At 36.3% G+C, this 24,535-nt stretch overlaps 1 protein-coding gene across 3 annotated transcripts in view; it reads left to right on the top strand.

Annotated features, from left to right (window-relative positions):
• LOC150096281 (transcription factor 12-like) overlaps nucleotides 1-24,535 on the top strand; it is a 620,086-nt gene that overhangs the window by 465,772 nt on the left and 129,779 nt on the right. For all 3 annotated transcript variants that reach the window (XR_016549910.1, XM_090408842.1, XM_090408843.1), the window contains one exon: nucleotides 7,713-7,797. Coding sequence is in view for 2 of the 3 variants with exons in the window: in XM_090408842.1 (XP_090264968.1) it covers nucleotides 7,713-7,797 (85 nt within the window). In the remaining variant the exon portion in view is untranslated. The remainder of the gene's footprint in view (nucleotides 1-7,712; nucleotides 7,798-24,535) is intronic.

Below are 24,535 nucleotides of genomic sequence, written 5' to 3'. Positions count from 1 at the left end.
CTTGTGACTGGACAGAGAACATTTGGATAGTACCACTTATGGTACTAAAAAAATGGAAAGCATCATGAAGATACTCCCTATATCATACAGGACAAGATGCAACAAAAGAATGCTCTAATGACAGAAAGATTGGGAGGGGTGAAGATTAGTTGCACAAATTAGCTAATCGTACATGAAGAGGCAGGAGTTTTTTCCATTTTGCTTTTTCGCATAAAAGATTAATCATTCCACAAACTCACTAGTTTGTGGGATGATTCACACACCACATTTAGAGTCAGCAGACTACAGAGACAGAATTAAACACCCTGTCTAGTAAAAATTCAGTTTATGAAAGCAGTTACCTGGCCTTCAAGGGCCAATGAGTCTGTTGTAAAGAAGATGGTGATGATTGCCAGCAGATAGCACTGATGTGTCATGTGTAGACACACAAAAGGTTGTGCACATGCACTAGGTATTTTATTGATTCCATGTGGAAGAGATAATTGCAACTTCTTGTGTGCAGAATTAATAAAAACAAATGAATGTGTATGTGTGTTATATGTTTGTCTTTAGGTGGAAGATGATTTAATTGACTGGTGTGAGATGAACACCCTATTTATTGGATCCCCAAAGTAGCTTGAAAAAGTTGCATGTTCAATTGCCAGAGCAGGGCTTCCAGATTATGCAAAACATGAATAAATAAAATAATAATAATAAATTACTTGTTCCCCCCCCCCATTAGTAATCTGCTATAGGTTTACAAATTTTCATGTGTAGGAGTCACATAAACTCACACGTGTGCACCCACTCACATAGTGAAAATTTGGACACCTCCAGGGAGTCCAAAGACTCATCGAGGGAGGGCACCTACTCTACAACTCTCTGTCTTCACCACTCAATCCACCAACTACAACGAATCGCAACTACCATCATCATCTACTCCAGTGCCATCTACCACCCACCACTAGTATTTTCACAGACAATCACAAACATCCATGCCCATGGCAGGATTTGAACCCACAGCCTTTTGACTGGAGAGCGGTTATGCTAACCACTCGGCCAACCAGGTTGGCAATTTCCAGATGCCAAATTCTATGAATAAGAGAGAAATTAGCCAAAGCACTAGACTGGTTGAAATAAAAATAAATATTTTTATTTGAACACATGGATAGGAAATTTCTGAGAAAACAAAAGGAATGCAATCAGAGTGCATATCAATACTTGAGGTTGAAAAAGTCACCAAAATACCTAAAAGGTGGAAACACACTGCATAAGTCAGAAGGCCTTCTCAAAGGGTCAAATTCCAGATGATTGGAGTAGGGCTCTCATGGTACCCATCCATAAAATAGGAAATAAAACTGAATGTGACAATTTGACCCTCTAACCAGGCCTTTTGAATTATCCTCTCAAGTTTTCCTGGTAAGATTTATGCAAGTGTGCTTGAGAGAAGGTTAAGAAAGAAAAGCTTAGAGAAGAATTAAGCTGATTCATGCCAGATAGAGATTGTCAGGATTAGATTTTCACTTTAAGATAAACAGTTGAAAAATCATGGGAATATAACAAAGATCGGTAACTGAGTTTTGAAGATCTGCCAAAGGCATATGACAAGGCACCAAGAGAAAAGCAATTCAAAACAGTACAGTTATATTGTGCAAATGGGATATTATTATATCGAGTAGTGCGTAGTCTATATTTGAGTTGTAAGTCAGTAGTTAGAGTTGAAGGAGGCCCAGGAAGTGGATTTGATGTTAAATCAGGTGTGAGACAAGGGTGCACATTTTCTCCACTTAAATTCATCATCCATGTAGATCACTTTATTAAGGAAAGTGATATTAAACCTGATATATCAAAATTGCAGATGTTAGTCTCAGTTCTTTATTTTATACAGTTGATTACATGATGATGGAGTGTTTAACGGTCAAAGCTGTATAACTGAGAGGAGACCTCCACGCAGCCTTTAAAGGAATACGGAGGACCAACCAGCACTTCTGACCTAATGTTCAATCCTCACTTTCTTGTGGTGCATCCTGAGAGGTATCTACCTGGATTCCAAATGAATGAGGACGGGCTGGCAATTTGAGATTTAGTTGACCAAATGGGCTTAAACCACAACTAAAATGATGATACAACATGAAAGAATTTCATGCCAGCTGGGGTGTTGCCAACTTAAAAGGCCCATGTTGTTTTTGCCAGGGAACCAAATTGTATTCTTATTGGCTTAAACCAATATACAAAATGATGGTACAACATGACAAAATTTCATGCCGGCTGGGGCGTCGCCCGGTTAAACAAGGCTCCCGTTGTTTTTGCCAGGGAACCAGGGTGAACATCGAAAAGTCAGCTACTGGAACAAATCTGAAAACACACCCCAACTCAACATCTCCAGAGTTCATGATCAGTACTATCAACATAAGAAGCCTGAATGGCAAAGAAATGGAGCTGGCTGAGAAATTAGATAAGTACCAGATCGACATAATAGGGGTGACTGAAACAAAAAAGACAAAAACTGGTGAGATCTTTCTAAGCAATAAATACAAAATGTTATATTCAGGCAATAACAATCAGGCAGAAGAAGAAGTAGCTATAGTATTCAACACTAGCTGCGAGGCTAATCTTCTTGAATGGCAGGCAATATCAAGTAGAGTGATGTGGGCAAGTATAAGAATAGGGAACTGGACAATGAGACTTATTTGTGCCTATGGTCCCACAGAAGGTTCTACTAAGGTAGAAGTGGAGGAATTTTTTTGAGGCTTTAGAGCAGGCATGGGCAACCTTTCCTAGTTCGGAGGCCAAATTATCATTCCGTCTCCGAGTCAAGGGCCAGACCAAATTATTAAATAAAATAAATTAATATTAAATGAATTAAAACAAGTTGCTACTTCATATTTCATTTATTTATAATATAATGCTTTGGTATAAAGCTCTACATAAATTTTATAATATAATGAACGACATGACAATTTAATGTGAAGATTGGCCTTGTACTTCAACTACGAGACTATTGACGTTAATATTACTTAAGGATAATCACATAGAATTTTTGAGGTTTTCGTCCGTTATTCGTGTTCGAATTTTTGATTTATTGTATTTCATCCTCGAAAAAAACTGTTCACACTTTGACATGTCCACGTAGTTCATGAACCAGTTGTCCTTGTGTTTGCAATTTAAGATTCAGTTCATTTAGATATCCGGTGACATCTACAAGGAATGCTAAATCACACACCCACTCATCATCTTTTACTTGGTTAATTGTGTTTCCTTTTATGTCCATAAAATCTGCAGTGTCTTGTCTCAGATCATAAAATAGTTTAAACATTTTATCTTCACTCAACTACCTCACTTCACAATAATAAGACACATCTTCGTAATCCAAAAATAGGTCTGCCAAATACTCCTTAAATTGGTGGTGATTAAGTGCACGTGACTTAATAAAGTTAATACTGGCTACTACAACTTCCATAACATTTGTGAATTTAATCGATTTTGCACATAGATTTTGTTGGTGGATAATGCAGTGAAAATTTGTTAAATTTTCCGTATGGATCTGTAGTTCTATTGCTCTTTCATGAACTATTCCAATAAATCCCTTCTGTGCATCAACCATTGCAGGGGCTCCATCACTGCATATGCCAGATAGTGAACTCCGTTTAAGCCCAAATCTCTTGAAGACTGTGTTGACTGTTTCAAATATATCTTCACCGGTAGTTATTCCTTTTAACGGCTGAAACGCCAATAATTCTTCTGTGATGTTGAAATCCGCATCAACTCCTCAAATAAATATTGCTAGTTGTGCTGTATCGGAGGCATCAGTGCTGTCATCCAAAGCAATTGAAAATGCTTCCAACCTAGCAATCTTCTCTTTTAAACTTTTTTCATATCATCAGTCATAATTTCTATCCGTCGGACAACAGTATGTCTCGACAAACGAATATTCTCGAAGTCTTTTCAGGACATATTATACTTGCGACATCCAGCAGACATTCTTTGATAAATTCTCCTTCACCAAATGAATTAGAATGCTTAGCGATTTTTTCGCTTAGCACAAAGCTGGCTTTGACAATGCTGTGGTGCTGCGTTCTTTGGTTGTTGAACATTTGCTGCTGGGTATCCAAGTTCTTCTTCAACTTCTGTATTTCATCTTTTCGTAGTTGTCCATCAATTTTTTGGTGATCCGCATGTCTCAAAGTAAAGTGTCTCTTCAAGTTGTATTCTTTGTTGACGGATACGGATTCATTGCACAGCAAACATACAGGCAAACTTTTATTCGGAATATAATAATAATCCACCATAGTTGTCTTGAAATTGACGATTTTCTGCATCTACTTTTCTTTTTTTTTTGCAATAACCCCTGACATTGTCCCAAATTTATAAGCGATATTCAGAACTGTCAAACAAAACTGTCTTCTATGCTGCAGGCACTGAACAGAACACAATATCAACGCAGCCACCGAAGAGAACATAACTCGATGCAAGCACTGAACAAAGCACAACACCAATGCAAGTACTGAACTGACATGTCGTAACACGTTCACACACGCTGCTAGTCAAAGTGATAAAGAGACATTGGTTGGAGAAAACATAGTATGTTTTGCGCAAGTCGTATGACATCAGCTTAATGTGAGTTAATAGAACACACCATGTTTTCTCCCACCATGAATCAGACAAACTTCGCTGAAATAGATAAGGGCCAGATCAAAAGAAGTAGAGGGCCGGAGGTTGCTCATATGTGCTTTAGAGAAAGCAATTGACACAATGAAAAGTGAAAAATTGGTCCTTGTTGGAGATCTAAATAGCAGAGTAGGAAATGATTGTCAGACATACAAAAATATTTTGAGAAAATTTGGAGAAAAGAGCAAAGCTAATAATAATGGCAAATACCTGTTGGATTTCTGATCAGGACATGAACTGGTTATTACTAACACAATGTTCCAACATTAAAATGCACAGAAATTCACATGGAGAGAAGATGCAAAGAATAAGAAGACTTGTTGACTATGTTATTGTTGATAGTGATGTTTTCTCGCTGGTGCAGGACACTACAGTGTACAGAGGATTTGAAATTGAAAGTGATCACTTTTAGTCTTGAGCAGGATAAAATTGAACTTCATATTGAAAAGAAGAACATATAAGAAAGTTTTTTAAAGTGAATAAAAGTTGAGCAGCTCTTAGATGTGAACTGTAGACTAAAATACACAAACATTATTCAAGGAAAAATGAAACAGTTTGAAAAAAAGAACCAAACTTTGGATATTCATCGCCAGACCCTGAAGAAAATATTGATTGATTCAGCCAGAGAGTCATGTGGTGAGCTTGTCTGCAAGAATAGAAAATCAGAACTCAATGGTGGATACAGGAAGTTAAAAAGGCAGTGAAGGACAAGAAGAAAGCATATTGAAAGTTCGTGACGAATAAGTCAGCTTCTGCTCTTAGAGAATACAGAGACAGATGTAAGAAAGCTAAATACTGTATAAAAACAAGCTAAATGAAAGTCATGTGAAGACTTTGGAAAGAACATAAAAAATAAATATCAGGAAGGTGGCAAAATATTCTAGAGGTGAAAAAGCTCAGAAATGGAGGAAGGAAAGCTGTAAAAGGAATTAGAGATGATAAAGGTGACATAAAAACTGGAGAAAAAGATATCCTTGATGTATGGAGTAATTACTTCAAAAAATTTCTAAATGAAACAATTAGTGACAGCACAGTGATAAAAAAAAAAAACACTCAACAGGCATGCAATAAGGAATACATATACATACTTGGAGTAGAAAAAGCCATCAAAAGCCTGAATTGTGAAAAGGCAGCAGGAGTAGATGAGATTTAACCAGAAAAGTATGGCGGTATAAAAGTCTTACAGTGTTTGCTCTGCATAGTTCAGAAGGCCTGGACAGAGGGATGAATTCCAGATGATTGGAGTAGAGCTCTCATAGTACCCATATATAAAAAGGGAAATAAAACTGAATGTAAGAAAATTACAGAGGTATTTCCCTACTGAGTGTTCCTGGTAAGATTTGTGCAAGTATACTAGAGAAACGGTTGAGAAATATTCTGGAAGGGAAACTTGGTGAAGAACAAGCTAGATTCAGGACAAATAGGAGCTAATGCCTGATCAGATTCCTGATCCTGACAACATCCTGACTTCTAATCTCATCTAGGATGTGTAGAACTTTCTGGTGTCAAATAGAGAGAGTCAGCAGATTTTTTTATTGTGGAAACTTAATTTTTCTTCCTGATTGGCCACGTTCACAGACAATATGTTAGTCTATTGGTATTATAACTGTAACTGGTTCTTCTTTAATTCTAAACCATCCATTTTTAATTTGTGGTAGTGAGCATTCACCATAACATTATTTACTCTAGTGAGGATTGATTGTAATTAATAACTCACAGCAATAAGAAATTTAATATTTATTGAACTTATTTGCTGATATTTTGCTGGTATTATATCCAGCATCTTCAGAGTACAAAAACTGTCACAGCATGTGAACAATTTGATTTAACTTAGGTATATTATGTATTCAAGATACCAAGTAATTTTATATAAACTTGGTTTTTATTTGTTTAAACTTGGTTTTAATTACTTGGTATCTTGAATAGCAATGGAATCACTTTAAAAAAAAATTGTAATTGACAGCACAAGGAACTAAAGTCTTAATTGGCATCATCTGTTGTTGGATAAAGATAGAGAGGGGAAAAAAAGTATTAATTAGATCTTAAAATGATTGTCTCTCGAATTTTTTTTTATACATTCCAAAAACAATCTCTCTGACTTATAATGCCTTCTGTGTAGCACTTTTGTTTTCTTCCATTTGATCCTATGTGAAGGGGTATCTAAGACTTGGTCTGCTAGTTCCGACTTGTCATAATAATGGTGCCAAATATTTGTTAAGTTCTCTAAGGTGGATGTCAACAGTTCTTCCTGTCTGTCCATAGTAAGCCAGGTCACAAGTACAGGGCACTTCATATACTCCTGGACTAGCAGACCATGCCTTGGATACCCCCAAGATATCCCAAGATTTCTTCAATTTGATATCACAGAATATCAAATGGAAGAAAACAAAAGTGCTAAGCAGAAGTCATAAGTCAGATTATTTTCATTAACAGTGGAATCAGTTAAAAAAAAAAAAAAATGCAACACGCAACACAAGGGACTAAAGTCCTAATTGGCACTATCTATTGTTCGATAAAGATAGAGAGGGAAAAAAATTATATTTTTGGAATCAGCAACAGCTTTAAAACATTCTCCAAATTCCAAGAACTATGGCTGTATCAGTTTACCAAAAATCTGGGAGACAGTCATTTTAAGATCTAATTAACTCTCTCTCTCTTCATCCAGCAATAGATTGTGCCAGTTAGGACTTTAGTTCCTGGTGTCCGTTACAATTTTTTTTTTTTTTTAACTGATTCTACTGTTAACCAAATTGTTGCTGTTCGCATACTGTAACAAATAGTTTTTGTGCTCTAAAGATGCTCGATATAATATTGGCAAATAAGTTAACATTTATTTAACTATTTTCTTAATATTCTGTGTTGTGAATTTATAGTTGCTAATAATAATAATAATTGCAAAATAACGAAGATTAATATTTTTGTTTTCAAATAGTTTAGGATGAATTAATCAGTCATGTTTATATTATTAGTTTTTTTTCTTAAAGCAGATTGACTTATCATTTATCTCATTACTGCTATAAGATTTTTTTGTGTATTTACAATATTTAATTTTTTAAATTTAACAGCCCAGTCCATCCAACCTCTCAGAGGCTGCGCTTAGAAGTCGAACTTCTTTATCATCTGGGCAGTCATCAACACCTCAACATTTTGGTAAGCTTCACTAAATATTTAAATTGATTTTTGGAATTTACTAACTTGGAATTAGCTAGACTGACTTCAATTGAGCAGAAAATATTGCAAAAAGCAGATGTTCACTTTAGAAAAAAAATTTCTAATCTCATGAAAAGGAAAATTAAACAACAAGCAATGGTGTCAGTAGATAAAATAGTAATCAATATTTCTTTGCATATTCTTTCTCAAACAGAGCAAAATATATTAGCCATAGGATTTAATTTTTCTATAACTTCCCAGTACATTCATGAAGTTAACATAATGACAAATGTCAAGTAGATCTTATATGAAATGCCTAGAAATTTTGCTGACATATGTATAAGAACAGTGGCCATTCTCATTCATTCAAACTTCCTGCTAGAAATATCTCTAATGTGAATACAAAGCACTGAGAGATCTTAAAAAGAATGAGAACATCTTAATACTGAAAACAAAGGGGAAAGCAACTGTAGTATTGGATTCAGGTATTCAGATGTCAAATGTCAACAATTATAGACAGACATTGACCTCACATGGACTAATCTTGACAAAACCAATCATTTAATAAGAGATATTTTCAACTGGTCTAAGAAATCAAAGAACAGATCACTTCAAAACATCCTGTGTATTTATTGAGTTCCAAAAATACATGAGGAGGATATTCCATTTAGACATATTGTGAACGCCAGACATTTACCAAGATATTACCTTTGTAAATATTCATCCACTTTCTGTCTCCATGTAGGCAATACATAAATGTATATAAAAAGTCCAAAGATTTCATGAACAAAATAAAAGACATGAAACTGGATTCCACAAACATCATGGTGAGTGTTGATGTCACAAGCCTTTTTATCAATTACTTAAATTAAGGGGATATTAAATCCCACATAGTTTTTTATCAATGTTCAAATGAAGATCTTTCTCAGTGGGACACCCTGTCATGGTTGAGGGGGACCTTGCAGTAATGGTACTGGCCCTTTTCATTCTTTCAATTTTTTTTGTTTGTTTGTTTTTCTTCCCACACTCTTTGCTGTACTTCTCCTGAGTTTTTTTTACTGTCCTTTCTTACATCACTGGGATCCAATATCCTGCCGCTGCATTTGCCTTGTGGTGGGAGAGATAGCTTCAGCAGTCTCCCTTTCTGGTCTCTGCTTCAGCAAGACAGTTACTCCTCGATGGCCCAGCCAGGATCAGTCAGCTAGTAGGCCTGCATGCAGAGGTCAACGGGGTTGCAATAAGTCCCTCACCATATAGTCTGGGATCAGGACCAAAGGCTTGCTGTGGTGCTGGTGTAGCATCCAGGATAGCCCTGGCATTCCACTCCCAAACATTGTCACTGCTTGCCAGTCAGTGGACATTCATGTGAGGCTCTGTAGTGGGTGAAAAGCTCTGGCACCTAGCCAGAAACCCCTTGAGCATGAATTCTTCATCCTCAAATTTTTCAGGGGTCCTAACCAAGCACTGTTGATACTGTAGATACAACATTTGGTAACAGAAGTAAGAAACAAAAGCATGGGATAGCAGTAAAAATGTACCAGTGTTTCTGATCATCCATGCAACAAGTGAAAAGCCAATATGGAAAATGTCACTCTTCTTTATCCAAAAGAGTTTAAAAAGACTGGCAGGATTTCTCAAAACTGTTAAGAAACTACGATCTAGTGATATTTTTGTGGAACAATCATGTCAGCAACATTCTGAGAAACTGCTGAGGGCACCATCAGTGAGTAGAATACCAATCACAATAATCCCTCATTCTTGAGAGGAGTGATATCAAAATGGGATCTCTTTGATGTTTCTGATAAAGAGATATGTTCAAAGCTTAAAGATTTGGGAGCGACAGGTGTGAGACACTTCTTGATACATAGGTATGGTCATCACCTAGTTCTGATAATTAACGTCTTTACTTTTGATATACCTAAGTCTCCAACATCTGTAAAAGCAGGATATCTCAACTGTCCTATTGGACTCTACATCCCTAATCCACTAAGATGCTTTAAATGTTAGAAATATGGGCATGCCCAAACTGCCAGCCATTGCTCTACTATATGCATCCGATGTGGTAGCAAAGAGCATGATAACAAATCTTGCTCTGCAAAGAATGCTAAATGTGTCAACTATCAGGGAGATAATCCAGCTTACTTCCATGCATTCAGAAATGAAAAGATGAAAAAGAAATAAAAAAATTAAAAGAGAGCAAAATATATTCTAATGTTAGAATTTTATCTTTATCATGCAAGTAAAAGAAAGAATGAATTTGAAAGAATAACTCTGCTGAATGCAGATAATATGCAGGTGACTGATGCAGAAGTGATTGTTTGACTAATGAGTAGCCATTTTGTTAGAAGTTATCATATCAACCTGGTATAAGCAACATTGAACTCACCGCTATCGCTTCACTGTATAAAGAAATCCATGCATATGAGGAGTGCATATACTAGAGCTGTTGTACAGACTGAATAAGAATTCAGCAATAGGGGCTGATGAATTATCAACATAGGTGTCAAAAGAGTGTTCAGCTGAACTGGCTATTCATTTGACCTACTTTTGAGAGAAACTTGTGACTTGAAATTAAGAATTATTTACACGTTAGTACAAGAAAAGTATATTTAATATACTGCCAGATATTTCAGTTTGAAAATAACAAACTATCATCAGTGGCTAAACAGAAAAACAGTTTTTTATAAAGTAGAATACAAACAATTGATCTTTCAAAATTAGAACGAGCTGCGTGGTGTTATATCGTTAATGTGATTTCACTGAAGACAGGTAAACATAAGAGTACAGAATAGTTACATGTATAATTTACAATGTCATACAAAAAACTTAATTCATAAAATCATACTAAAGATATCATTAGACAGATGTAGTATCTAGAAGGTCTTCATTAAAAAATAAATAAATAAAATAATAATAATTAATGTGTTATTCGGATCAAACTTTCCCATATTTTCCTGTCAACATCTAAACTGTAAATTCGAAGTCCTTGTTCGGCTAGACAAATCAAGCCTCTCCATGTTCCAGATAATTGGGCTATCAATGTGTCCGGACGCCCTTTAACGGATAGTGAAACACTTATCCTTTCAAAAGGACATGAATTCTCTATAGTCCCTAAATAGATTCCATATTTAGATTTCCTTTTTAACATCAAACAGAACTTATTTCATCTCTCCTGTGAAAAAGCTAATACTCTCTGCCTAGAAGTTGCATCCACTCTACTTAAAGCCAAACTTCCTCCATCTAACATATCTCCATCTGAAAAGAAAGCGCTACATTCCCTAAGAAGCAACAGTCACCTTATTATCATTAAAGCAGACAATGGAAAAGCTACAGTAATTATGGATTCTTCAAATTACAAAAGAAAAATTTCTCTTTTACTACAAGATCACTCAACATACCAAGAACTGGATCATCACCCCACTAACAGGCAACTGAAGAAATTAAATTCCCCTCTAGATGAAGTTCAAACAACCACCATAGTTCAAGCAAACACCATAGAAAGCTTAAAAAACTCATTTTGTAAGACCTCCTAGGTTTTATGGTCTTCTAAAAATCCACAAAACAGACATTCCTATCCTTCCTATTGTAGACTGTATTGATTCACCTACTTACTGCATAGCCAAATATTTAGCAAACTTATTGAAATCACATATAGACAATCTCCCTCTTTTATAAAAAAAAACTCTTCGGATTTCTTAAACAAATTAAAAAATGTCTCTTTACAACCTACTGATCTTATGGTGAGCTTCAGTGTAGAATCTATATTCACAAATATACCTCTCAAACAGACTTTACAACTACTTACTGACATCTTCCCACAAGATATTGTACAATTATTCGGATTCGTAATGCACTCTGGATATTTCTTGTGTCAAAACAAATTCTACAACCAAGTAGAAGGAACTGCCATGGGAAGTCCACTTTCCCAGGCTCTAGCTAACTTTTAATTAGAGCATTTAGAAGACATCCTTTTTTCATCTATATACCCTCAACCTTCTTTTTGGGTTAGATATATAGATGACATTTTTGCAGTGTGGACTCACAACCGAGATTCTTTACCTTCCTTTTTAGCCAAAATCAATACTTTACATCATCATATCAAATTCACCATGGAAATTGAAAAAGACAACAAATTATCCTTTTTAGACATCCTTCTCATCCACTCACTATTAGGAAATTTGACTACATCAGTTTACAAAAAAAAAAACCTCTTTTACTGGACGTTACATTCTCAAACAATCTGCACATCATCCTTCTCAAAAGACAGGAATCATCAAATATTTAATTCAGCGAGCCAGAACTAATTGTTCTACTCCTCATCTTTTGCAGAAAGAACTTTCTACTATCAAACAATACAATGAAATTAAATAGATTCTCTGAAAGGACTACACAACATCTGTTCAACTCCTACAAGCCAAACCAGAATAACAAAGAATCAATATGTCGAGTTCCAATCCCATATATTTCCAGAATTTCAGAACCAATTTCAAGAATTTTAAAGAAATATGATCTAACAGCTACTTGTATTCCTATTAATAAAATATTCACCTATTTCCCCTCATCCAAAGATAAACGCTCAACTATGTCTCTTCCTGGTGTATACCAAATTCCATGTAACTGGCATCTTTCTTACTTTGGACAAACTGGACGCTCTATAGAAAAAAGATTACAAGAACATCAATCTTATATTCTTCACAACAAATCTGATAAGTCTGGATTGGCACAACATGGAATAGACACATACCACAACATTCTCTGGTCCAAAACTTGCCTTCAACACAGATGTCAGTATAAATTCAAATGCCTATTTAAAGAGAGTGCTGAGGCCTTACTTGACTGCCCTAACCTGAACTGTAATGACTGTCTATCTTATGTCAAAAATATGGGAAAGTTTGATCTGAATAACATATTAATTATTATTATTTATTTTATTTATTTATTTATTTATTTTTAATGAAGACCTTCTAGATACTACATCTGTCTAATGATATCTTTAGTATGATTTTATAAATTAAGTTTTTTGTATGACATTGTAAATTATACATGTAACTACTCTGCATTCTTATGTTTTCCTGTCTTCAGTGAAATGATATCGTGATTAATGATATAACATCATGCTACTCATTCTAATTTTGAACGATCAATTGTTTGCATTCTACCTTGTAAAAAAACTGCTTTCTGTCTAGCCACTGATGATAGTTTGTTATTTTCAAACTAAAATATTTGGGAGTATATTAAATATACTTTTCATGTGCTAATGTGTAAATAATTCTTAATTCCTTTGACCTGGCTATATAATTTGAGTCTCAGAACACGTAAGATTCCACAGGAGTGGAAAGAATGTATGGTAATCCCATTGTACAAGGGTGGTGCAAAGACCAATGTATCCAACTATCAACCAATCAGTATCTCAGGAGTTGGTGGTGAAGATTTTGGAAAAGTTGGTTATGGCTCACATTCAGAAATGGGTTGGCAGAGAATCTCTACTTTGCAACAAACAGCATGACTAAGGGAAGGTCATGTTTTAGCAACTTGCTCACATTCTATAATAATGTTATCATTATTATAGAATGGATGCACCATGATACTTTTGGATTTTGATAAGGCTTTTGACAGTACAGCATGGAAGACTGTTGTATAAATTGTATGCCTCAAAGATCAGTCATTAGTCCATTATTATTCACTCTGTACATTAATCACATTGGGAAGAATTTGCAACATATAGGTCACCGGGTTTTCAGAAGGATGAAGAGATGCTGGAAAGGGCCCAAAGGAGATTGACTAAGGTAGTTTCTGACCTCTGGAATGTCGAGTATGAGGAAAGATTGAGAAGATGTAATTTGCAGAGTCTGGTGGACAGGAGGAAGAGGGGAGATATGATAGAGACCTACAAGTTGGTAAGGGGTTGTTATAGGATCAATGCTGGAGAATTTTACAGAGAATAGTGGGAGATCAGGGGAGAACCAGAGGTCATCCCTGGAAACTGTATAAAGAGGGTGTGAGTAGGGGAGTGAGAAGCAGGTTTTTTTCGTGCAGAGTTGTGAATGATTGGAATACATTGCCTGAGAATGTGGTGTCTGCAAAGAGTTTGAATGTGTTTAAAACACGGTATGATGAGCTGTGTGTGTGATAAAAGGACCTCCCAGATGAGTCTTTGACTCCATGAGGTCTTGGGATGGTAATAATAATAATAATAATAATAATATAGTTATTTGCCGATGATGCAAAGATAGGTACGGTGCTGCTGGTATGCAGTACCTGCAGAATGATATGAAGAGGCTGGAACTGTGGGCATGTGAAAATGGCTGTGATTTCAATGTTAATAAATGTAAAGTTAGATATTTTAAATATTGTAAAGTTAAATATTAGATATCTGATGTCATATTATATTGGTGGGATTATGCTTGAAGAAACTGATGAAATTAGGGATCTTGGAGTGTTAATAGACAAGAAGTTGAAGTTCAAGGGTCATATAGCAAAAATTGTAAATACAACTCAGTGAATAATGGCAATGCTGAAACAAATCTTGACATCTAAAGATAAGGAAGTCATTTTGCCTCTTTACAAGGTCTTGATAAGATCTCACGTGGACTATTGTGTGCAGGTCTAGTCTCCTGGTTTCCATGGTGATTATGATACAGTTGAGAGAGTGCAAAGAAACTTGTCAAAAATGATATCATGATTGTGAATTACTGATTATGAAGATAGATTGTGATTTGTGGGCTGCAGACATTAGCAAACAGGAGAAAGAGGAGGGTGATATGATTGAGACTTTACAAACTTCTGAACAAGTTATACAGAATTTCAGTAGATGGAATTTTTAATTTTATGGAGGATGGGGAAAGGACACGATGGCATCCTTGAAAGTTGAGAATGAATGCTGTCAAGAAGGGGGGGGGGAATGAGGGCTAGTTTTTTCTCTCAGAGAGTAGTGCATGATTGAAATGGATTGCCATTGGATGTTGTGTGTACAATTAGGGTGAATGAATTCAAGAATCAAGAACATGTGCAAATAGCATGGTCTCCCTCGATGAGTTCCTGACTTCCTGGAGGTCTCTCTTATAATAATAATATCATGTCAGGATGCAAAAAGGAAGTTAGCTACCACCACTACACTTGTTCTGAGATCCTCTTATGTTGAGAAGGTGGTAACAAAGAAAATGTCTGCAGCATCTCAAACTGTATGTCTATTCTACCATTTGATAATTTCACTATACCTGAACTTTATGATTATGAGTGCTTCTCTGCTGAGCGCATCATTCGCATGGCATACCATCTCACTTTAGAAAAAACTCCAAAAATGGTTCCATTCGATGAGAATCTGCTTATCAAGAAATTATGGCAATGATGTTAATTAAAGATAAACCACCAGACCCCCCCCCCCACAGAAAAAAATATATACTTTGAAAGTAAATTAAACTTAACAACTGATCCTGACACATCCAAAGTATTTAATATTTTACCAGAGGAAGAGATGGGTCTTCCATAATTCCCAAAATCAGTTGATGACAAATCAACTGATTTTGAAAAATGACTAAGGTAAGCTCTCAATCTCCCAAAAACTGGACAAGGCCACAAAGCTAAGAATAGGAAAATTTTTACAATGGAACTGTCGTAGGTTTTGCCAGAATATTGCTGATATCTAGATTTTACTGCAGAAACACAAACCTTTCTGTTTCTGTCTGCAGGAAACATATTTAAGATCTAATGAGGATCCTACCTTAAGGAATTTGACTATTATTTGTAAGAACAGGACTGGAGATGTCCTGCTTAATGTAGAGTAGCAATCTTAGTGGGCAATCATACTCCCTTCCAACAGATCCAGCTTAAAACTGCTCTGGATGCAGTAGCGATTCACTTATCCATGTGATTTCTTATTACAGTAATATATGTAACAGACTGCATTGTTCAATTTGTTTACCACGGAGTCCTGAGTTAAATGAAATCAATCTTGATAACCTTATCTTGGAATTGTCTGAACCCATACTTCTTATTTGTGAACTTTAATCGGCATGACACACTCTGTGGGATGGTGCTAACAGAAATGGGCATATCATTGAATGAATCCTTGACAATAATGACTTCTCTCTTTTGAATAATAGACGCAGTACTTTCTTGCACATGCCTATCAGGTCATATTCTGCAATTGATCGTACAGTCTGCTCACCTGCCATTTTTCCACTGCTCACGTGGGATGTTGAAGACAACATTTAAGGAAGTGACCATTTTCCTGTTATTTGCACAATGTCTTCATACAATCTATGTTCTTCTAATGGATAATGGACCATGCTGACTGGAATACTTTTCCCATCTTGCAAAATTTAATGACGATACGGTCAATCAAACACCTATCAATGAAGCAGTGATCTATGTAACAGACTGTATTGTCCAAGCAGCAACAGCCTCAATTCCAATAACTTCATCTCAGTTTCCATTTTATCCAAAGTCTTAGTGAAACCCAGAGTGCCAGGCAGCCAAAAAAAGGTCAACAGAGAGATGGGGTATATTTTGTAGATACCACACCACATCAAACTCAATAGCTTTTAGGCTTGCTCGAGCTAAATCACATTATGTGAGACATCAGAGTCAAAAACAATCTTGGATCCAGTTTACCTAATCAATTAATCAAACAACCAGTGCAAAAATTGTATGGGATAAAATCTTGGAAATGAAAGCTAGATATAGAACATACCATTTTCTATCTTAGACCATAATGGATGTTATTGCTGATCCCCAAACTATTGCACACACTTTGTGAGAAAAGTTTGTCAAAAATTTCAGCAATAGCTTCATATCATAATGGATTGAAGCAATACATTCATCCATTTGTTTAGAAGGAACCAAAAAGAGCTCTTTTACTCTCTCTCAACCTAGTGCAGTAGAGCCTGATGACATCCATTATGAAATGATAAAACATCTTCCATCATCTTCTATAGATCTTATTCTTCTCTCATCATACAACAGAATACTTGCAGAGGAAGAGTTTCTGGATTCTTGGCATGAGTCAGTTGTCATTGCTATACCAAAACCAGAAAGGATTCAACATAAACAAATAATTATTGACCTATTACTCTCACCAGCTGCCTTTGTAATATATTAGAAAAAATGGTTAATGCCACACTTCTCTGGTATTTAGAAAGTAGTGATCTTTTCTCCAATACACAATGCAGCTTTCATAGACATCGTTCAACTTTGGATCATTTGGTCCATTTAAAAACTTGCATAAAAGATGCATTCCTGAAACAAGAACATCTGGTTTCAGTGTTCTTTGACATGGAGAAAGCTTATGACACATCCTAGAGATATGGCATATTAAAAAGACCTTTATGACCTAGGTCTCAGAGGACACCTTTCTGTATTTATTAAAATCTTTCTGTCCAGGCAAACTTTACAAGTCAGAGTGGGAATTAAGCTATCTCATTCATATCATCATGAACAGGGTGTTCTCCAAGGCACTGTTTAAGTGTGACCAGTTTAGCTCCATCTTATGTCTGCCTGCAATTGTTTAATGCACATAGAGCAGTCCAGTCTGATTTCTTGCCCATCTATACTGATGGTTCAAGAACTGACACTCTTTTGGCTGTGCTGCCGTGTTTCCTAACATTACTGTCTCCAACCAGGTCCCACTTCAGTGCAGTAATTATATAGCAGATTTGCATGCCATTCAGCTTTCACTTATGCATATAAAAGAAAACCGCTACCAGAAATGTGTTATTAATACAGATTCAGTGAATTCTTTATCTGTGTTTTCACAGATAAAGTGAAAACTTTATCTGGGAAATATAGCTGTGCATAATCCACATCCAGTTGATATTAATCCTGAAATTAAGCATTGGCAGTTTAGTCACCATAGAAACAAAAGAGAGAGAGAGAGAGAGAGAACTTTCTTATTTACCGAGGGCTGGTGACCCACCTATGTGTGTGAAAAATGTAACACACATCTTGTTAAAAAACGTTTAATTTTCTTGACTAAAAAGCTCTTGAAATACTTTTATTGGGATTATATTGATCAAGTGCATATAATAACAACTAAGTTATACCAACTAGTTTCACCAACTAAGTCCATTGGCATCTTCAGGGTACATAACTGATGTACGGCACTAAAAAGTAAAATACTGTTACAAACTATAATCAACCGATTCCAATTATATTAAACAAAGAACAGAGCGCGTACAATACATTCATAGAGCGTGGATGAAATCACTTGTTGTTATTTAGGAACGTTCTATAGTTGGCACTATAATTCAGTTCTGGCGAGTTGGAGGATCTGATAAGGGTCTTCCAGATCAGGGGCAAGATTAGTCCTTGGTTCCTGTTAAGGTTTTGTATACAGCGGGCAACTGTTGTGGCCTCCTTAAAAATTCGGGAGCGGAAGTCCTCGTCCATGTAAGGAATTGTGCTTCTATCCCACTCTATGGTATGGTTCGTTCTTGAGAAATGAAAAGCTAACCCCGATTTTTCTTCTCTGTTATTATTGACGTCACCTATGTGTTCTTTTTGCCTAATTTCAAGGCTCCTTGAAGTTTGGCCGATGTAATTCAAGCCACATGAGCATGGTATGTTATAAACTCCAGCATATTTGGAGAAAGGGTAGCTATCTTTTGGAGATCTTAAGAATTGTCTAATCGTTTCTGTGGGTTTAAAGGCCACTCTTATTTTATGTGGTCTAAGGAGTCTAGTAATCTTATTGGAAATTGTCCCTAAGTATGGAATGACGATGGTAGAAATATAACGTACATCATCTTGTTGTCTTTGTCGGGGTTCAGAGAAAAGTATCTTGTGGATGAGTCTTCGAGGAAATCCATTCATGGTAAGGTTGGTGGATATCAGGGATAGTTCTTCCTGGAGGTCTTGTTGATCTGTTGTAAGGAGAGAGGCACGGTTCTTCAACATGTGTACAATACTAAGTTTCTGAGAAATGTGGTGTGAGGAAGTGAAATGTAAATAACGTCCTGTATTGGTAGGTTACGGTAAACTGAGAGGTTGATGCCACCATTCGGAAGCTTCTTAATTAAAGTGTCCAGAAATGATAATTGGTTATCTTCTTCAACAAGACCTCCAGGAAGAACTATCCCTGATATCCACCAACCTTACCATGAATGGATTTCCTCGAAGACTCGTCCACAAGATACTTTTCTCTGAACCCCGACAAAGACAACAAGATGATGTACGTTATATTTCTACCATCATCATTCCATACTTAGGGACAGTTTCCAATAAGATTGCTAGACTCTTTAGACCACATAAAATAAGAGTGGCCTTTAAACCCACAGAAACGATTAGACAATTCTTAAGATCTCCAAAAGATAGCCACCCTTTCTCCAAATATGCTGGAGTTTATAACATACCATTCTCGTGGGCTTGAATTACATTGGCCAAACTTCAAGGAGCCTTGAAATTAGGCAAAAAGAACACATAGGTGATGTCAATAATAACAGAGAAGAAAAATCAGGGTTAGCTTTTCATTTCTCAAGAACGAACCATACCATAGAGTGGGATAGAAGCACAATTCCTTACATGGACGAGGACTTCCGCTCCCAAATTTTTAAGGAGGCCACAACAGTTGCCCGCTGTATACAAAACCTTAACAGGAACCAAGGACTAATCTTGCCCCTGATCTGGAAGACCCTTATCAGATCCTTCAACTCGCCAGAACTAAATTATAGTGCCAACTATAGAACGTTCCTAAATAACAACAAGTGATGTCATCCACGCTCTATGAATGTATTGTACGCGCTCTGTTCTTTGTTTAATATAATTGGAATCGGTTGATTATAGTTTGTAACAGTTTTTTACTTTTTAGTGCCGTACATCAGTTATGTAACCTGAAGATGCCAACGGACTTAGTTGGTGAAACTAGTTGGTATAACTTAGTTGTTATTATATGCACTTGATCAATATAATTCCAATAAAAGTATTTCCACACATCTTACCATTTTTCATAATCTGGTGGAGTGCAAGCACTTCACACAAGAGAATAATGAAATTTTTACCTATCTAGCCAAGCCATATATACTCAGGGAGATGTTATCAGACTCAGACAAATTGCATGACATTTTTAACTTTTTGCAAAGAATTCATTTATACAAATTGATTTGATTATGTAAATACTGCATTGCTTAAGTTAATTTTTGTACATACATATTATTTACTAATTTATCTCTGATTATTAATATCTTGTGTACTGCTGTAACATTTGCATAGTATGACCTTTTCTGTCTTGCACCAATACACTGTAATCCAACCAGTCCAAGAGAAGACCAGTGTTCCATATCAATCGTAGAAGATATTTTCCCACCTGATATATTATGAAACCCTTTAAACATTGTATAGAGAACACTTTCTTCAAATTTCAAGATCTCTGTTATTAACAGACTGAAAACCCAGTCGTGGGTGCACCCATTTCACTGCGCTTGGAAAATACACACATGGAGACATTTAAACAAACTATCAACATGATCACACAAAATCAAGACTTTGGCTTAGGTATGTTGATGACATCGTCATCATTTGGCTGGGCTCAGAAGCTTATCCTTCACAAGTTTACAGAATTATTCAACTATTTATACCAAAAAATCCAATTATGTTAGAAGCAGAAAAAAGACAGATCCCTTTCCTTCATCTTAGTAAAAATCATGGTATTCTTTTATTTGAAGTATACAGGAAAAAGCTCAATAACAGATGATATCTATATGCTTATATGCTACACCACACTCTTTCGCATAGCATGGGAAAAGTGAGACATAATCAAAACCTTAAAGGCAGAGCCATTGCAATGTCAAGTTATGATTTAAAAAATAAAATAACATATCTTAATGACATTCTCCAAAAAATAGATACAATCTTGGAGCCATCAATAGCATCTTATATAGGCCATCATATATTTCCAGAGCATATACAACAACAATACAACTACAGAAGTTCTGTAGTTGTGTAGTTGTATTCCTTCTTTACATTGCATTAAAAATGTTACAGATAAAATAGCAAAAGTTGTAAAACAATACAACTTAAATGTTACCTTTCAACTACAACAAAAAATATCCATATATCCATGATGTTAAGATCACCAAAGCAACCTCAACCACCTATTAAGCAACAGGGAGTACAAAATCTTCTGTACTTGCAGCATTTGCTACAGGCAGGGTCAATGGAAAATTCCTTCATAAAGAACACGTCAAGGATGTGAAGGAAAAGCAGGGTTTAAATGAAGACTGGTATTTCACACAACCAAAGAAAAAACACTAAGTATACTGGCAACTGAGTAAACTGCCATACATAGAATTTGACAGTTATGTACGTAGATTTAAAGATGCAAGTGAGATGATACAACATCTACTCGATGTAATAAAAACCAGGGTCTCATCTTAAATGAGCTATGGGCAGCATATATAAAAGCCATGCTTATTAATGAATTAGGCTATGAGAGAACTCATATGACAAACTGCATCAATGAGCCACCCATTTGAAATCTCGCTATGAGTTTAAGTTTAATTTGAATAATAACAATTGTTAATTCAGAAAATCTCCCTCTCTGTGTATACTTTTTTTAATCTGAGGAAGTACACAAAAATGGTGGACAGAGACTTGAAGTTTAGGGATCACATTGCTAAAATTGTAAGAACATCCCAGTGAATTATGGCAATAATGAGGAGGATGTTAGCGTTCAGAGGCAAAGAAGTTATGGTTCTCTTCTATAAGGCTTTGATTAGGCCACGCCTGGACTACTGTGCACCGATTTGGCTGTCTGGTTTTCAGGGGGAAGAAGGTTTGATAAGTTAGTGTCAGGTCTATGGAATGTCAGATACAAGGAGAAATTGAGGCAATGAATAGAAGAAGAGGAGATATGATTGAGACATGTAAGTTGGTGAGAGGTTGTTAATGTGGAGAAGATATTTCATAGAGCAAAGGGTGGCAAGGGTAGATCTTGAGAGTGGTTGTGATCGGAATGCATTGCCTGAAAGCTGGTGAGTGCAGAAACTGTGAATGTTCAAGGCACTGTTCGATGATCTTTTGGCATAGAGAGTATACATCTCCCATGACCACTCTATGGTCAAATAATGATAATAATAATAAACTAGTAATTAAATAATAATTTCTTTAAAAAATGCATGTGGTATTTGCCAGACACAAAAGTATGAAACTTGAGTATCATAAGTCTGGAAACACAGTATCAGGTTTTACTGTGTTTCCAGAGATGGTTTCTTGTTCTATACCCCCTTCCATTCTATGAAAAATTTCTTCCATGTCAACCTTATAACAATCCCTGATTAACTTATATGTCTCAGTTAATATCCCCCACCCTCCTCCTGTTCATGAGGCTTTGCAATTTACATGCTTTCAATCTGTCCTCATACTCTATATTTCAAAGACCACTGACCACTTTTGTGAATCTTCTCTAGACCTTTTCTAACCTATCCTTGTCATCATGAAAACTCAGTGACTAAATCTGTGCACAATAATCCATATGAGGCCTGATCAAAGTGTTATACAATGAAATCATAACCTCTTTATGTCTGCATCATTGCCATTGTCCAATGTGACGACTGCACAACTTGTGCAATGTGACTCCTGAATTTGAGATCTTTGTCCTCTACCACTACTCCCAAATTTTCATTTCCTCTATCTTCTTTAAAGTTTCCCCATCAGGTGTATACCATTGTTGCTTCCCAAATTTTAAAACCTTATACTTTGCAAGATTGAACTGATAGTTTCACTTACCCTCCCATTCATACAGTCTATTCAACACCTCCTGTAAAGTCATAACATTTGCTTAACTCTGCATTGCTCTCCCCAATTTCGCATCATCTACAAACAGCTGCATATCACCAGTTAAACCCATTCCAATATCATTAATATACAACTTGAACAACAATGTCTTGTTGTTCAAGTTGTATACAGATCCCTGTGGCATACCACTAGTGACCCCTCCTACTTTGGGACACTGCAGCCCCATATACAAATTTCTGATATCTAACAGCCAGTTACTGATCCAACTCATTAGTCTGTTGTCCAATCCCATTTCTTTCAATTTATCTTTTTGTCTCTGAAACACTTTTGCAAAATCTAAGTATACCACTGTATATGAATCTCCCTTGTCCAAGAGATTTATCACCTTGTTATAATACATAAGTAAGTTAGTAAAACATGATTCCTTTAACAAACCCATGCTGACCCCTACAGAGAATACTGCTGTTATCAACCCATTTCTATATCCTAATTCTCACTAATCTCTCCAGTACCTTAACCCCAACCCCAGATATACAGATTGGCCTATAATTTGTAGCCACAATTTTATCAGTAGAACAGTTTTACCTTCTTTCCATTCTTTTGGAACCTGTGCTTTTAAGACTTATTAACATTCCCTTAAGACACATGGTGATATGTCATTAAATCCTATCACCTTATTGATATCAAAATTATTTATTTCCTCATATACCTCTTGCTCACTCACAATTAAGCCATCCTCTCCTGCGTCCTCTACATTTGAGTTTTTCATGATTTCAACCTGATGAGGATGAAATATGAATGCCTCAACAATGGTTTGTGCGGCAGTTACCATTCTACCATTTTCATCCATTAACATCATCTTATCATAATCATTTTTCTTGTACTTGTCACATATCTGAAAAACTTTCTTGGTCTTATTTTCTAATTTATACTTATACTGTAGTTTTGCAGTTCTTATCAGTTGAGTCAACTTTCTGGCCTATTCTTTATACTCCTCATGCAGTTGGTTGCTAGCATTATTCATTTGTGCTGCCTCCATAATACCTCTTCTTCTTCCAAATTTCATTTTCCATGGTTGTTGCATGTGGTCCAGGAGGCTTGGTACCTTTGGATGCCTGGTTGGAGACATTAGCTTCATGCTACCAGTGAGACATCTCTGGGGCTTTTTGTGTCTGAAGCATTAGCAATGTACCATCAGTGCAGATTGAAGTAGGCTTCCAGAAAAAACTTAAATCCAGTCACTTTCATTGACCTAACATCAGCTTATGACACAGTCTGGATAAGAGGCCTTTTCCTAAAGCTAGGCTATATTATAAGGTGTAAAAAAACTTTCCAGCTTTTCGAATCCATTCTCTCCAACAGAAAGATCTGGGTCCATATTGGTGGAAAAAAGAGCAGGCCCAGATTCCTCCACAATGGTCTCTCACAGGGCTAACACAGAGCCCCTTTACTCTTCAAAATCTACATGTCCTACATACCAATTCAAGCAAATACATGTATGCCAATGACCTAGCAATCCTACACCAGTCTACCTCCTTTGCCAACCTGGAAACAACCTTGAACACAGACTTAAACATCCTGGAAGAGTACTTCAAGCAGTGTACCTGAAGCCAAATCCAACAAAAATTGTGTCCACAGCATTCCACCTAAACAATGCAGAGGTGAATCGACACCTCAGCCTCTCTTTCTGCGCCAAGATGGTAGAATATGAGCCTCACCCAGAATACCTTGGAGTGAGCCTGGACAGAAGCCTAACCTATGAAAGGCACATCACCAACCTGTCCAACAAAATTAAAACAAGAAATAACATCATTTCAAGACTTGCTGAAATAACCTGGGATTGTGGGGAAGAAGTCCTAAGGTCGTCTACACTAGCCCTCACATTCTCTGCAGCAGAATACTATGCCCCTGTCTAGGAAAGAAGTGTGACCACTAACATCATAGACACCCAGCTAAACTGTGAATTAGTGGGACACTGAGAAGTGCCCCTCTGCCCTGGCTGGCTGTCACA

This window comes from Typopeltis vanoorti, chromosome 19, assembly GCF_054136105.1.
Source record: "Typopeltis vanoorti isolate ZY-2024b chromosome 19, IOZ_Tvanoo_1.0, whole genome shotgun sequence".
NCBI classification, from domain to species: domain Eukaryota; kingdom Metazoa; phylum Arthropoda; class Arachnida; order Uropygi; family Thelyphonidae; genus Typopeltis; species Typopeltis vanoorti.
The sequence above is the reverse complement of the archived record's forward strand: the minus strand, read 5'-3'. Positions and strand labels throughout refer to the sequence as shown.